This window comes from Micropterus dolomieu, linkage group LG23 (genome assembly GCF_021292245.1).
Source record: "Micropterus dolomieu isolate WLL.071019.BEF.003 ecotype Adirondacks linkage group LG23, ASM2129224v1, whole genome shotgun sequence".
Classification (NCBI taxonomy): domain Eukaryota; kingdom Metazoa; phylum Chordata; class Actinopteri; order Centrarchiformes; family Centrarchidae; genus Micropterus; species Micropterus dolomieu.
In genome coordinates this window covers 31,441,715-31,457,644 of record NC_060172.1, presented here as the reverse complement: position 1 = coordinate 31,457,644, position 15,930 = coordinate 31,441,715, and the positions used below count along the sequence as shown (strand labels likewise).

At 39.2% G+C, this 15,930-nt stretch overlaps 1 protein-coding gene across 1 annotated transcript in view; it reads left to right on the top strand.

Annotated features, from left to right (window-relative positions):
• The window catches only part of dscama (Down syndrome cell adhesion molecule a), a 116,480-nt gene that overhangs the window by 2,021 nt on the left and 98,529 nt on the right, over window positions 1-15,930 (top strand). Inside the window, exon 2 of the mRNA XM_046040545.1 lies at window positions 2,457-2,607. Within this exon, the coding sequence (XP_045896501.1) occupies window positions 2,502-2,607 (106 nt within the window). The 5' untranslated portion in view covers window positions 2,457-2,501. The remainder of the gene's footprint in view (window positions 1-2,456; window positions 2,608-15,930) is intronic.

Below are 15,930 nucleotides of genomic sequence, written 5' to 3'. Positions count from 1 at the left end.
CCTACACATTTACATTACACACAGGATGTCCGGTTCCACTGGACCCGAGTCTAATAAAAGTGTGGAAACTGTAGGTCCTGTGTACCTTTACTCTGTCCTCCTCCTGTCAGTGTGTGTGTGTGTGTGTGTGTGTGTGTGTGTGTGTGTGTGTGTGAGTTTTGTGTTTCTGCACCTGCCGTTCCCGCACAACATTGTTGCAAAATCGAAGTACCAACACCGTCTGCTCTCACATTCCCGCACATTTTACCCTCTGTCTTGTGGGAACCAATATTTATTTTCTCTAAATTGGGGGCGGGACACAATAAATATAGCTTTACCAGTGTGGTTTCTTATCACAACTGATCAAGATGGCCAAAAAATTAACTGCTCAGAGGGCCTTGCAATTGATTTTGGAAGAGACAGAAGATTTTGATGATGTACCAGAAGAGGTTTCAGAATGTGAAGATCACATTTCTGACAATTCAGAGTCTGACAGTGACTTTGAAGAAGAGGATGAGATTGAGCATCACCTAGTTCCAAAAGGAAGACGAGCCACAGGACCAAAGTCAATAGTTATGAAAAACCTTGCTTCATTTGTAAATTTGTTGAATTTTTCCACTCATACCTTGATTATAATTGATTTTCTTTTTTTATGTCATTTTAGTAAAAAATAAACCAAAAAATGAGTAGCACTTTAATTCTTAAATGTGATCTAACAAAGGTAAAGAGAAAATATTAACCATATATGTTGTTTATATTGGGATGAAGTAAACATCTGTTGAGTATTTTAACATAAAATTGTTTGATTGTGTTGAATTAAAAACCCCAAAATGCAGCGGGTCCACCAGACCCACGAACACTGGCTGAATAACAAAAATATGACCACACAAGGGTTAATAGCTCTGTCATTACTGTGTGTTTTCTCGGCAAACGTATTGAGTATGAATGTTAGCAAGCTAGCAATAACAAAACAGGCACCTTTTTCCAGAAAAAACGCCTAAAATAACATACCCAAAATGAATCAGGAATAACTCCTCAACATGGAGATGCAATAAAGAAAAAGTCTGATATTTTTATCCTCGCCTGGTAAAAAAAGCTATTTTAATGCAATGAACCATCACAACCATCATAAGGAAGCTTTTAATGCAACTGAATAACTTCTAATACACCTCCAATGCAATAACTGTAAATCTGATGAAAATAAACTAAAATACAACAGTTATCATGCAACATTTTCAAAATATACCAGGCAAATGTCCATATTTATATTGCTAATTAATATTTACTGTTAAAATGTTGACATAACATTGAAATATTGATAAAAACAGTGAGTATTCATCAACATTCCTGTCACCAAAAGCACACCCATGCTTTACAGGCCTGTAGATTGAGAACGGAACATCCCACAGTGATGGGGGGGGCATCAATTGATCCGTCTTGAGCAGACCTTTCATTTGGTACATGTCTATGTATCTCCAACGGGTCGGCCACAAAATGGCGAAAAACACCGTGTGTTCTGAAGCTGCACATTTCCTCTCTACAAGATGGCGCCCGCTTAGACTCAGAGCAACAACATCGGGGGGGTTTTGGATTTAAAACGGCGGGGAAAAAAAATTCAATCAGTAATTTCGCCCACAGCACGATTACCCCCGGTACCGGGGCGTCTGTTTTCAATAGGTAGACTCATATGAAATGTGTCTCACACACACAGCCATGAAGTTTTAAAAACACCCCACAGTGGCACTCAGTCCATTCATGAATCCTGTCTGCAAAAATATTTAATCAAGGCTTTTTGCACATCTATATTTAATGCAGCACTTCTGAACAGAAGTGCAGGCTTCTTGGACTTTTATCAACTTTATATTATCAGCAAGATTAATTACAAGCCCCCAGATGTCCCTGTATTTGCTAAGTTCTTCCTCTAATATTCAATTCAGAGTACTGAAGACCACATTCATTTGGCGTGTTGGGGATCCTTGATTTGCTATTAGTTTATTTTTATTTATTTATTTATTGTCCATAAATTAGCTTACATTCAGGTAAAAGGCAGGCAGGTAGACAGGCAGATGCAGGTCAAGGCTGAATACAGATCCGATACCAGTTTAAAATGAATAAATCGTATTTCTCACTGTGAGGAAGAGATGGAATCATTCTTTTATGTGTACAGTAACATCAGGCTTGATCAAGAGGGGAATACCTCCAAACTGCTGACCCATTGTTTTTAGCTCCCATCTTACTATGTTAGCTATCCTAGCAAAATGTTTGTGTCTACCCGCGCACTGCTGACACATTGCAGAGGATGTGTGTGTGTATGTGTAATTGAACTGAACAGATTGTCCCCCTTGTTACATAAATCTAATCAAGCTATCTGAGTCCATATCGGGCCAATATCCGACATCTGGATCGGTGCACCCCTAATAGACACAGAAAATGCATTAGCAACTATCAAACTAAAACCTGATTTTCACATTTTGCAGAAAAAACAGTTGGACATGTGACACACAGTTAAGCCTGTGTGGCTTATGTGCATCACGAGCCAGCCAAAAGGAGGATCTAGGCTGTGGTCCATCCAGAAGAGACGATCAGTATCACGGACAGAAAGGAATCTTGGAGCAGTTATTGGAAGAAGTAAGGAGTGAGCCAGGTACTTTCATTATATGGTAGAATTGTAGCGGGTTATGTACTGTACTGTACTGGGCAGATACATCAAAGCATGCACTCTTTGAAGCCAACATCAGCGTAGACTTTTAGTAGTTAGTCTATGTGGTTTGTTCATTTTGAGTCATGATAGCAACAGGATCTAGGGATGGCAATGCCATTCTGCCCAACTGAAAAAAGTTCAAGCCCACTACCACATGTAAACTGAATTCTTATCAGTCTTTAACAATATTGGCGGAAACATGAAAATAAATTCTCAACAAAAAGAGACTGTTGCTTGTATGCTTTAGAACAGAATAGAAGATGCTTCTTTACTAATACCCAGCTAGCACCATCTGCTGGCAAGAAGTTAGCATGACAGGTTCAGTCACAAACCTTATGAGAACCACTACAGTAAGCTGCAGTCATTCAGTGTTGTCATTTAGTTTTTTTGTGTCATAGTCTGGTGTTAATTTGTGTTTTTTCCACACTAAATGTTATATCATAAGGGTTTCACCTAATCATATATATATATCACCACATGCCAATGAATGTATTTTGTAATTTGTTATTATCTGATGCATTTTAACTGCATTGTTGCATTTAAATAGGTTAGGGTGGGAATTCAATTAAAACTATAACTAGAACACTTTGAAGGATTATTATTAATTCAGATTTTTTTATTCCTTAACCAATGAATCTGTAAATGCACAAATAATAATAATAATAATAAAACTATACATTATTTTGCAGAAATGCATTGAAAGAAGACCCAAATAACGTAGAAACTTGTTTTTGTAAGCAAAATGTGATCTTAATGGATGATATAGTCAGTGGTTTGTCTTTCTCTTGTTCCAAGCTTTCTCTTTTTCAAATGTTCCCTCTCCTCTTTTCTCCTCCTCTTTGATCCCTCTCCATCAGCTTGGCTGTCTAATCACGGCTCATGGAGGTTGGCTCACTAAATGGCAGATGCTCAATCCCAGAGCCTGCATCTGCTACCTGTTTGTACCAATTAAGAGGCTCATGATACTGCACTGACACCTCTTCAATGGGTTAACAGATGCCACAATTAGCTACTCATTTGAATAGCTGCCTGCTTAGCGAGAGGACCCTTGGTGCGTCATCTCCGACTGTGGGGACCGCCTTTCATCTCTTAGCCTTTTTTCTTGTTGCCTCTCAAATGAGGCGTGGGAAGGCCAGGGAACCCCGGTGTGTTGAGCAAACAGTCTCTTCAGCAGATCACTAAATTAGCTCTCCAGACTCAGAGTTGCATAACAAAATGCACTGCATACATGAAAAGGGAGGTGCTTAGTGCTCCTGCATGCTATCACAGGTTCTGTGTATTGAGAACCCAGTTTCAGCAGAGCTAGACTCAGAGTTGCATAACAAAATGCACTGCATACATGAAATGGGAGGTGCTTAGTGCTCCTGCATGCTATCACAGGTTCTGTGTATTGAGAACCCAGTTTCAGCACAGTTTTTTTACAAAAAGTTCCGACTGGTTACAACATTCTTAAAATTATATTACATTTCTACTTAATCCCTCATTCAAAAAATTCATAGTATAATAATAGTGTTCAAATATTTGTTTGGTATGTCCATCTTCAGTGTGTGTGCACTGGAGGTTTCAAGTTTCCACATCACATGTGCGTAAAATGCATACTGTACCATGATTGGCTTATTAAGATTTAAGGTGAGCACAGAGGAACTTTCCCCCTTCAGCAGATGAATGTGAAAACAGCCATCGAGTGTCAAACTCTGCACAAACACCATTCTGCACAGTGAAGCTCAAACATCACAGTCAAGGAACAACAAGGAACACACAGTTTTTTGTGGTGGGTGACTTTATTAAGAGTTAAAAGTTATGTAAATGATATATTTTGATGTGGGCTAATGTATATTGATAATCGATAAATTGTTTCAATTATTATTCAAGCAAAAAATGCCAAATTACTTGTTCTACCTCTACAAATGAGAGGATTGCTGTATTTCTTTGTCTGATAGGATTGTACACTGAATATTTTTGGTGATGGTCGAACAAAATAAGAAATTTTTTTACTGGGCCGCCTTGGCCTCTGGGAAGGTGCGATGGGGATTTATTCACTATGTTTTGATATTTTATAAACTGATAATAATTTATTTAATTGACCATATTATCATCAGATTGATCTGAAAATAATTTAACATAAAATGTCATAATTGGTGGCCCTTTTTGTTCAAGTGTGGTTTGATAACAAAACATTGTGTAAATAAACTAAATGGGTTTTTTTTCTTTCCCAAATTGAAAACCTGTTTTGTCCCACTTCTCAAGACTGCATTCCAGCCAACACAATTTAATATGCGTAGTTCTTTTTGAAAAAAAAAAAAAGAAAAGTTCTTTGTTAAAAGCATAAACTATGTGCTGTTGTGCAAAGCAGCCAATTACTAAAGAGGACACAGTGTTGACTTAAAGTATGAACCATGGAGGGTGACGTGTAACAACAAAATGACAGCACTGTTACTAGGGGCTAAGTGCTAATCTTAGGTGGGGGAAAAACTGAATTCTCAGAGGATATTTAAGGAAAAAAGAGGCTTACTGGTGTGGTTCTGCCCTAGTTCTCACCAATACTTTGTCAGTGTGTGAATATGAGATATGTGTAATTGTGTGCTTGTGATAGAGAGAGAGTGCTTTCGTGCACGTCTAAGCCTCAGATTGTGCATGCGTACTCACAAGCTGCTGTGTGTGTACATTTTACTGTAGTCCTGCCTGTGTGTGTGTGTGTGTGGATCAAAACCACATGTGTCAGTTTTGTACAAGGAGTATGATCAATGCAACATTCTTCCGCAGCCAATGAGGAGAGAGCCCTTGTTACTGGGCAGTTATGTGTTCATTTTTCCCCCCTGTTCTTTCGTGAGGTCGATGTCACGCGTCAAGCCTCATAGACTCTCAGATCAGCATGAGTCTTCACGACACACTAGGGTCCTGCGGTTGTGATGAACATCAGCACTCTTGCTGGTTTTGTAGGTCAACCAGTATTGAGCTATGGGTGCAGCCCGGCTCACAACACATGTACTTGTGTGGACAGGTTTTATACACAGAGCAAAGGTCATATAGAAAATTCTCTTAAAAAATGTCCAGGATATTGGCTGGAGTTATTGAAGGAAAAGCTGCACTGATATTAGGTCATATAGGTCAAATTTCTGCAACAACTAAAATCAGTACCTTTACTTGTGCAATACAGTTTTTTCACCTTTGCAGGCTGACATAATATCAATATCATGTGTACCATAAAAAATAGATCAGTGCTTCCTAACAGGTATTGTTAGTTTTTGGATAATATTAGTGAATTATTGTCATGAGTATCGCTGATGAAAGATCACAGTTTATCCACATCTGTGTTTTCCATATTTGCTTTTAGTACTCACTCTAAATTCACTTTCAGGTCAGAAGTATTGACATTGAAAATATGTATTAGCACAAACACTTACTGATGCATAATAATGGGTAAGCAGAAATTGTACGTTAGCTCCTTGAACCAAAGATTATTTGAACTAATTTACATACTGCTGGGGATTTTCAATCCATAACAGCCTATCTTATTTTATAAGCTGATCATATGTTTTGTTGGGCTGAAATGATAAGTTGATGAATTTATTAACATTTTTGACAATTGATTAATTATTTAGAAAGAAAAGATAAACATTTGCTGGTTCTAGCCACTCAGTAAGAGAAGAAGAATTTGAGAATATGTTTGTGCTTTGGACTGAACAGAAATTGATTTAATTGATTTAATTCTTGAATTATGGTCTGGTGCCAGTTATGTAATCCTGATGGAGGATACTACAAAGAGTCAATGTAGTGTAAAAACATTTGTGCGTCTGCATTTTAAAACCCATCATGCGAAATATGTATGCAATTGTAGAATGTAACCTCTTCATGTCATAAATCCCCTAAAGTTTCCACAAATATTACTGTTGACTTGACGTCAGTGTCCCAACTGGAACTGTAGATCTGGCCCTGTCTCTGGAAACTTAAGAATTTAAAACAGCACAAGCTAAAAATACTTTTGTAAAGTACAAGTACCTCAAATTTGCATTATAGTACAGTGCTAGTAGATGTAGATGATGTAGGCTTATTTACTCTTTATTACTGCACATTACAGTCTTTAAGGTGGGTTACATATAAATTAACAAGAGCAATCAGAATCAGCTTTATTTGCCATGTATGTGTACACATACGAGGAATTTGACTCAGGATTGTACATTGCTCACGATGTGCTTACTCATACAGCAATACATTTATAAAATAAAATAAAATCAGACACAGGCTACAGTATAGAGAACTACCAACAACAAGTATACAGCTTGATAACCACAAAGTTGCAGGAATTATGTTGTGTTCCACCAGCAGCACCACCCCTGACCACATGGTGGCGTCAGCCCTCACTGACTCAGGCCATGAATTCAGCACCACTGATGAGCTGAATGGAGAGAAATCCTCTTTACTGGAAGGGTTCAACTTTAATCTTAAGGATCTCTTTTCAGCCTTCATGTAAAAACCATACGTCAGTATCAATACACCAAAAACATCTGTCAAAACCCTGCAAGTAATCGGCAGGAACAACAAAGAGATTTGCAAATAAGCCCTCTAGTTACTGATAACCTGATGCCCTTGTTCATTAACAACATATCCATCTTATCTACAGAAGATGGATACATGAATTTTACGTACACGAATGCACCTTATTTTGTGCACTGTTGTGGTTGTCAGCCATGGTGGTGAATTTGTCCTATGAAACATTAAAACAGCCTTTGGAGATTTGCGTTCCCAGTTGAGGTATTTTAACTGATGCCATCTTTGCAGAGTTAAATGTTTGTGTCCCCAGTGTTCTCTTTCGGTTGGTCAGTGTAGAATTTCTGTTGACAATTTTGTATTTAGGTCAGTGTGGCCCCCTCAGGGTCTGACAAACCACTTTCTCCCCGAGTCCCCGTGATTGACACATTTCCTTATAGCAAATGAAGTCCTGCTCCTCCGGTTTTAAATTCTTGATGAGTAACATGTTATAAAAACAACACTAAACGCTGCTGTTGGTGCATTCTCTTTTAGATATCCCTGAATACCATTTAGTTAGCCCCTCGATACCACTCATATTACTAATAATAGATACGATACTATTATCATTATCTAACAATCTGTTTGTCTATCTGTTTATTCCAGAAATGTTAATCCCATTACGCCGTCATATACTGCAAACAGACATATGTCCCCTCTGGGTCTTGGAGATCTTGTTTTGCATAGACTGCAGCACCACGTGACCCAGCCAGCAGAGATGGCTACCTGTTGTCTTCTGTGCTGCCTCCCATCCTCACCACTTCTAGACAGCGTGGGTAATAATCAGCAGCCTGGCAAAAACCAGAATTACCAGGACATCCTCTAAGAACATAATGCCTGTCTTAGACACTGGGCATCTGTTTCCTCGTGGTATGCTGTATACAAGGGGAGGGGGGGTGAGGTGGTGGTGGAGGAGGAGGGAGGGAGCTTGAGGTTGGGATTAAGGGGGAGCTGTGAAGGGGGAGAAGAGACGGAGAAGAGATGACCTGACCACATGCTCCATCCGTAAAGCGCTTTTCTTCTGTGCTGGCCCCATGCCCTGGACAGCAAGTCCAGGTCAAACCCGGAGCCCCCACTGGGCGATGCCTCATGCTGCAGTCAACAGGCATTGTGATCTGCAGGTCTGCCCAATCAGCCTCTCCAGTCTGATGATTCGTTTTGGGGAGGATCTTGGGAGGTCTGCACCTAAATTCTTTACTCAGCACTAAAATATTGTCTTGAATTGCGAATCGTGCTACTAAGACTGCTACTTCTATTAACACCAATAATAACCTTGAAGTATGTCAAATTAAGTTTGAACACCAACAAGCAGCAATTTCTTATTTAATCATGTTCAGCTAACATTGACTTGCTATTGAGGTTGTATATCAGGGTACAGAAAGTCAAAAGTCAAAAATCTGGACCCTGTACATAAGCATTCTCTGAGCCTCTCCACGTATCTACAGCTATACGTTCTAGTATCTTTGTGGGCCCTCCACACATGATACTCAGTCCCCCCACTGTTCTGTGCCCCCGACATGAGAGTGTCAGGCGTTGATGCTTTAATGCAAACAAAAGTGTCCTACATGAAATACAAAGCTGCTGTCAGTTACGTCCCTTTGGGGACAGTTCACAGTTCCTCTTTTCCTCCGCGAGTCTGTCACCTGCTTCCTGCATGTCAGTCCTCTCTTGGACCCAGATTCACTGTCGTAATTAAGAACATTACTTGCACGCCGCATGGCAGAGCAACAATTGGTCCAAATATTCACAGTTACGCCTTCCTGTGAACTGCCTGCTCTCCGCCTGATGCGAGACCACACCCACACTGCCACAATGACGTTTCCTTAGTTTATGAAAATTGCTAACATAAATGATTTTGAACTGATACGTACGCTACAGAAAATTACACATTAATTCCGTTTGGACTCAGAGACTGTAAAACATGGTTACGTACATTGGATTTCTATGTCCTATATAGTATTTCCTAATTTGGTGTAACAGTGCTTTATGCAAATTTTTAAATTTGTTAACTTCATCAAATGTACACGATGAGCTTCTGACAAACAGAAGAGTTACCACCACAATACTTTTTAAACGATTCCTAAGAAAGCCGCCAATTAATTCTCTGTTAATTGATTAATCGACTAATTCTTGCAGGTCTACAAACACTATTGGGATACAGTATGTGGGAAATTGTAATTTAAGCAGATGTCAACAAAAGACAAAACACAGTGTTCGTTTGACGGTGGACTTTTTATGTCACAACATGGGCAAGTTTGGGTAATGTCAAGTCAATATGAGTGAATCATAATTTAAGTAAAGCTCAGACACTTGACAGGAAAGCTGGTCCGGTAACTTAAAGCAGTTGAACAGCTATATTAACACGTGAATAAAGTTTAGGCACAATGCTAACTGCAGTCATTTTCTATTACAAATATATCTGGTAATGGTTTGCAGTAGCAAATCAGACCATTTTCTGGAAGTCTGAGCTCCATTTCAGTGAGCACTGTTTCTGGAGATCTGGTGGTATTTGGTTATCCACATGTTTGGTCATTAGAATAATTATTTGGGAAAATCCATATTTCCGTACAGTCATCACCTCTTGTCACCATGTAACAACAGTGCCTATTTGTTGTACAGAACAGATGGATTAATATTCCTACTTTGTGTCCCAGGGACCCTAATGCACACTATGAACAAGAACAATTTACAGTAACATGGGTTCAAAAAATATATGTTTTATATTATATATTGTTAATATATTGTTTGCACATAACTGGACTTCATTCTCTTTATACATTTATATAGAGAAAAAAGCCACTTTCAGTGACTAAATGTAATTATAGTTGATCCACATGACTTGACACACCACAATTTGAACTTTTTGTACTTTTGCCTGTGTACTACAAAACACAGCTCATTAGTTTAAACTCAGCAACTTAATCGGGCTAAAACTTAGGCAAGCTTTTCCTTCAAGTGTCTGGTGAAATTAGCTCAGACTGCTGCGTTTGATACCCCCCCCCAGGCACCCACCGCCCAGAGCTTACAACGTTTTGCACAAGGTGACTTCCAACTCCTGACAGACTTTCTGTCGAGTAAACGATGAAGACGCCCCGGGGCAGAGTGCCAGCTCTGAGGCCAGATGGGAGCACCCCGTCTCTACCTGCCACCCCCTTCAACCCACTGCCTGTCCCCTGACACCCCCTCCTGCCATCTGTGCCGACCTGCCCCTAGCTGTCAACAGTTCAAGAGCGGGTTATGGCGTTCCCGCCTGTGCGTGGCAGCCGACAACTCAGCTGTGCAGATGTTGTCAGGGCAAAAAGATGGCGACGGCGGCGACAGCAAGGCTAACATCTGTGCTCCCTGTGGGAACAACAGAGCAGCACTTTGCAAGAAAGCCAGTCGCTGTGATACTGTGTCAATGAGCTGACAGACGTGGTGCTTAACGTTCTGTGTGGAATCAACAGCCCTGCTCCTGACTCGCAAAGGCCTCGGAAAACCCCTCACTGTGCCACCACTGCATAATACTACAGTTTCATAAATATGTACTGGAGATTAAACCCAGATTAAGACACTGTAAACTAGACAGATTTACGGAAACTAAGTAGATCACAGTGATGCGATAACTGAAAACACCCCAGATCATAGGTTACACAACATGCAATCCAAATAGCATTGTGTTTTTTTTTTTAAATCTGAATCCTTTGCATGTTTTTATCTTCAGTGGTATGATAAAAATGTTTCAGTGAAAGTGAAGCTGCTCTCACACATCCTGTGCTGTTTTGCTGTGTGGCTTGTGACTGCTGATTTTCCTGTCACCGGATGCTCTTCCCCACCTCGCTCTCTTCATGCTGCTTGATGCAGTCTGTGGCATGTGTCAGGTATAGCCCCTTATTACCACCCTGCTGCTCTCTCTCTCTCTCTCTCTCTCTTTCTTCTCTCACACACACACACACACACTCAAGAACAATGCATTAGGATGTGTTCATCTAAATTATGTGTGTGTATGTGTGTGTGTGTGAGGGGGGGGGGAATAAAAGGACTTCATACATTTTTATGACCGCACCGATAAGGTCAGTCATGTGCTGTGGTTACTAAGCAACACTGCCACCCCATGTTGGACAGTTACGGACCAGAAGAGTCAAACTCAAATATGTTTACTATTGCTCTGTGAATGACAGTCGACCAGTCGCTTGCTTCCCAGATATCTCTAGTCAGTGTAGCACACACAGCCATAAGATGAACAGAAACAGCCTGAACATACGTACACTTATCCCATCAAATTATGGAAAACCTTTGCAGCTAAATGTCTCCAGACGATTCAGTGAATTCATAAACTAAAAAGCCACCACAAGCCTCATCATACACGATTGGCCCTGTCTAATGTGGCTCACTCAAATATTGTAGTAGTATGTTAATATAAAGATATTTTTGTTGCATCGGTCAGCTTTTTGATACCTTATTTACGGAAGAAATTCGGGAGTCAAATTGCAAAGTGCAATGCACTTTGAATGTAAATGTACTCAGACAAATCATGAAGTCTGTCATGGCATCTCTACCCATCATAGTTAAATTCCATAGTGACAGTTTTATACTCCGGAGTTGATTGGAATGTCCTGTGCACACAAAAAGGAATAAAGTGTTATGAATCAATGTCTAATCAACTCAGAGTACACGAAAGTTATGAATTCTGCTTAAATTCAAAAGTCCTAAAATCCTAGAATTACCTCTGGATGACCCTGCCGTCCACTCAATCAGGACTGGACGGGAGTGCTTTGTAGCCATGAGATGCAAAGTAGTCAATGAAGAGAATCAATGTATAGATCCACTAAGGTGGGCCATCAAGCTGCTCTGCTCTGTTCAGTCAGTTGGTCTCTACCTTATGAGGTGAGGTGATTATGGAAACCAATAAGGGAAAATTAGTGTTTTTCAGCTTTTTTCAGCAAGGAACTATCATCGTTGAACATCAATCAACATGCAAGAGAAGACAAAATACTTGAGAACTGAAAGCACAGCATAACTCTGGCTTTATTTTGTAGTTTAAAGGTAAACTAACAAGCCGATTAGTTCGATTAAAGGGAGAAACTTGAATTCAGAAGACGTACAGTTTTCTGTTCAAGAAAAATCAATTCCAGCAAATTCATTTGTTTATTTATTAGACTGAAAAGGCTAAGGAGAGTAGCGAACAGTGCGAGCCAGCACTAGATTGTTGGCACGCTAACTTCAGTAGATATCTCCGTAGCACACAGACAAAACATATGCGACGTCTTTGACATGACGCCAGAACTGTAATGTCTTCACATTCTGTTGATAATGTTAGTTAATTTTTTGAATGTTGTAAACAAAAATTCTGGCAAAATCTTACGCGTTGTACCTTTAAAGCCATGGATAACTGGCCAAACATAGAAAGCATGGTGTCACATTGAGACATGTCCAGCATAGACACACTGTTTTCTCATGGATTTTAAACTGCTATTGAACCGTTTTTTTCCCCTTTGTTTACTAATGTTAGCTGCTCAGCTCTGTAGATGGCTATGTCTGTCTGTGTGATGCTTGGTCGGTCTCTCAGTCCACCACTTTGGTCCAGAAATATCTCAACAGCAACTGGATGGATTTCCATGAATGTTTGTATGGTGAAAACATTCTATTTCTGTGTTTATTTTCCTCCCCGACACAAGTGTGTGTGTGTGTGTGTGTGTGTGTATAAAACAAGTCATAATTTCTATTTTTTACTATCTCTCCATGTACCACCTGGTATTTGCAGAAGTATCCCCTTAGGTTCCAGTACCCCTGTTGGGGAAACACTGAAACACTGGTCTTAAACAGGAACAGTGAGTGTCAGGTGCTATTTTGCATCAATTTTGCTGTAACATGTTCTATCATAGACCATGGAAGTGGCAGAAGTTCTCCATCAGAAGTAACCTCACTAGAAAATAATGCACCACAAGATGTTTGGGGAAAAGCTGCAGATTGAAGGAACATCAACAGATTGATGATATCAACAGTTTAAGATCTCTAAGGATGAATTTATTCTTTATATTCTTTTTAGCTTTGGCTTTGTGTTTTTTGTGTAACTTGCAGTGAAAAGCTTATGGCACATAGCTTAGTTTCAAGCAGACACAGCACTTTCCACCCGCTATTGGTTCAGAATTATGATCAAAGGGAACCCATTTCTCCATGTCTTTATTCTGGAGACATGTCAACTCATTAAACTTGAATTGTGACTTTGTCTCAGGTTCCGCTCAGAATGTATGGGCATAGAGAAGGATTCAAAGATGATTGAATAAAATGAGGGTCTCAGGATGTACGTTAGACTACTGTTCCTTCATTTCTACTAAATAGCGTGGTTTGAATTATTCAACAGTCTGACCCAGGCAGCAAAGCTCCCTTATTCTATCCTTATTATCCTTACAAGTCATAGATCGAGATGAACCTGCCATCATTGGTTATCTTTAAGACATTACCACATATTGCATCGGGTTGTTTGAATAAAAAGCCAAACCAAAGCTGTAAAATTTTCCCTCGGGGAATCGGACTCATTGTAGTTAAGATTAATGGATATTATTATTCCCCACTGTACACTGGCTTCTGGTTGAACTCATATACATACATTATATTGTAATTGAGCAACTGCAAACCTGAACTCCACAGAGGAATAAAAAGCAAACAGGACAACATTAATATACATATAGCATAATTGAACATTATTTTGAAAATCTAGAATAAAACACTTTACATAAAGTCTATAAACCTGTCCAAAGAATCCCTCCATGAACACCAGCTTCACAACTCTTCTATCTCTGCTGTCTTCTCATTATAACTATATTGTAGTTATTGTTGGAAATAAGCTGTTGAGTTTTGGTCGAGCCTGGAAACCTACGACCTGACAAGTGTTTGTCACAATATGTGCTGTGTGGGATATTTATAGGCCTTGCTCTGGTCTCTGTGTTTAATAATGAGTACAAACTTGCTGTCGTGTTCACATTTCCCTCACAGCATTACCAACCTCTAGTAAACTTTGTTCCTTTGCTTTTCGCAACCACTATTCGATATTTCTCTATCTCTATAAAAAAAAATTTTTTCATTGGATAATACAATATGGATAGACCTATTCCTAATGTTGTACAAACATAACATAATCTTTTGCTGCAGTGTTCAATGAGCTGGGGATAACATTTAATGTTTTGGACACTGCTAGGAGCTCTTTGGATGGCAGTGTAAGCCGTTCAGTCCACCACAGAAACGGGTTTTTTCCACCAGATTTTCAACAACTCTCAGTTGACGGACAGCAGCTTTGCTTCAAGTACTGCCCCGTACTATGCCTCTGATTGGCTAACCCTAACCAACATTACCAATGGAGTAGTAGCCAACCAGAAATATAGTTTCCAAAAATCTGGTGGGGAAAAAGACCCAAAGATTTAAACAATTACTGGATGGATTGATGTGAAATTTTTCATTCATCATACGCTAAAGATGAACCCTTCTCATTTTGGTGATCCTCTGACATTTCCTCTGAGTGAAATGTCTCTGACTATTGGACGGCTAAAATTTGCTTCAGACATTCATGCCCCCCTCGGGGTGAATTCTAGTGCCCTCATCATGTCAACATTTTAATTTGGTCAATTATTTTATCAAATACTAGCCCATCAGGCTCAGCTCTAATTCGCAAATGTTAGAATGCTAACACGCTAAACCAAGATGGTGAACATTGTAAACGTTACACTTGCTAAACATTAGCATCTTAGCATTGTCATTGTGAGCATGTTAGCATGTAGCTAAAGCATGGCTGTGTACAGAGCTGTTAGCATGGCTGTATACTCCTAGTCTTGTTTAATTTCAACTCTAATTTCCAATTCTAACATGAAAACTGAAACAATGGGAAATAAAACGTTTTTCATTCTCATACTTGATTAACAGTGTTCTTTACACAACAAGTGGTCAAACAACATGACCTCAGTAAACTGCAGTATGGAGCATCATAACTGCATACACCTTAAGTTCAGTATTAAATTAAAGTCACCCTTATACTGTATATTGTAATACTTGAGAGAAGTATTCATTTCTTATGAAACATTGTCACAAGATTGTCATTTGTTCCTACTTTTTAACTTTTAATTAACCTTGTAGCAGTTTATAAAAAATATGTTAAACTATTTTCTCAGTTTAATAGCACAGTACACCTCTTTATCAGTACAAAAAAAGAAATCCCAGAAATGTCTGTGAAGGTTTATCATTAAAATAACAGAAGGGTTTCAAGAGGATAATACCTTTGATTTGATCATAACCTCACAACATATCATTGAGTTAAAGCGGGGATTAGAGAAATAGGGATTGAGCTCTTTATGACCATGCAGCCAGTGATTTTAATCCAATCTTTGTACTCACTGGGATGGACATCGAAGAGAATAATTTACCATATGGCTGAATGATTGGACATAGCATGACAAATAAAGACAGCGAATCAACAACACTGTTGAGGAAATGGGTCGGCGCCAAGTTAATTGGTACTCTTCACTTTGTGTGTGTATTTTGTCGACAGCACAAACCAGCAACTGTGTGTCTGTTGTTATAGGTTACATTTAGATGTTTGGATTTTGTCCATTCTCATAGAATTGCAGATACAGTATCTATTAAATATGTCTGTCTGGATTTTGCTGTTGCTTTGCGTGAAATCCAATGCTTTTAACAAATTTCCTTGACTTGCATTTTTGACAAAAACATAGATTAGATAAAGGAAAAATATA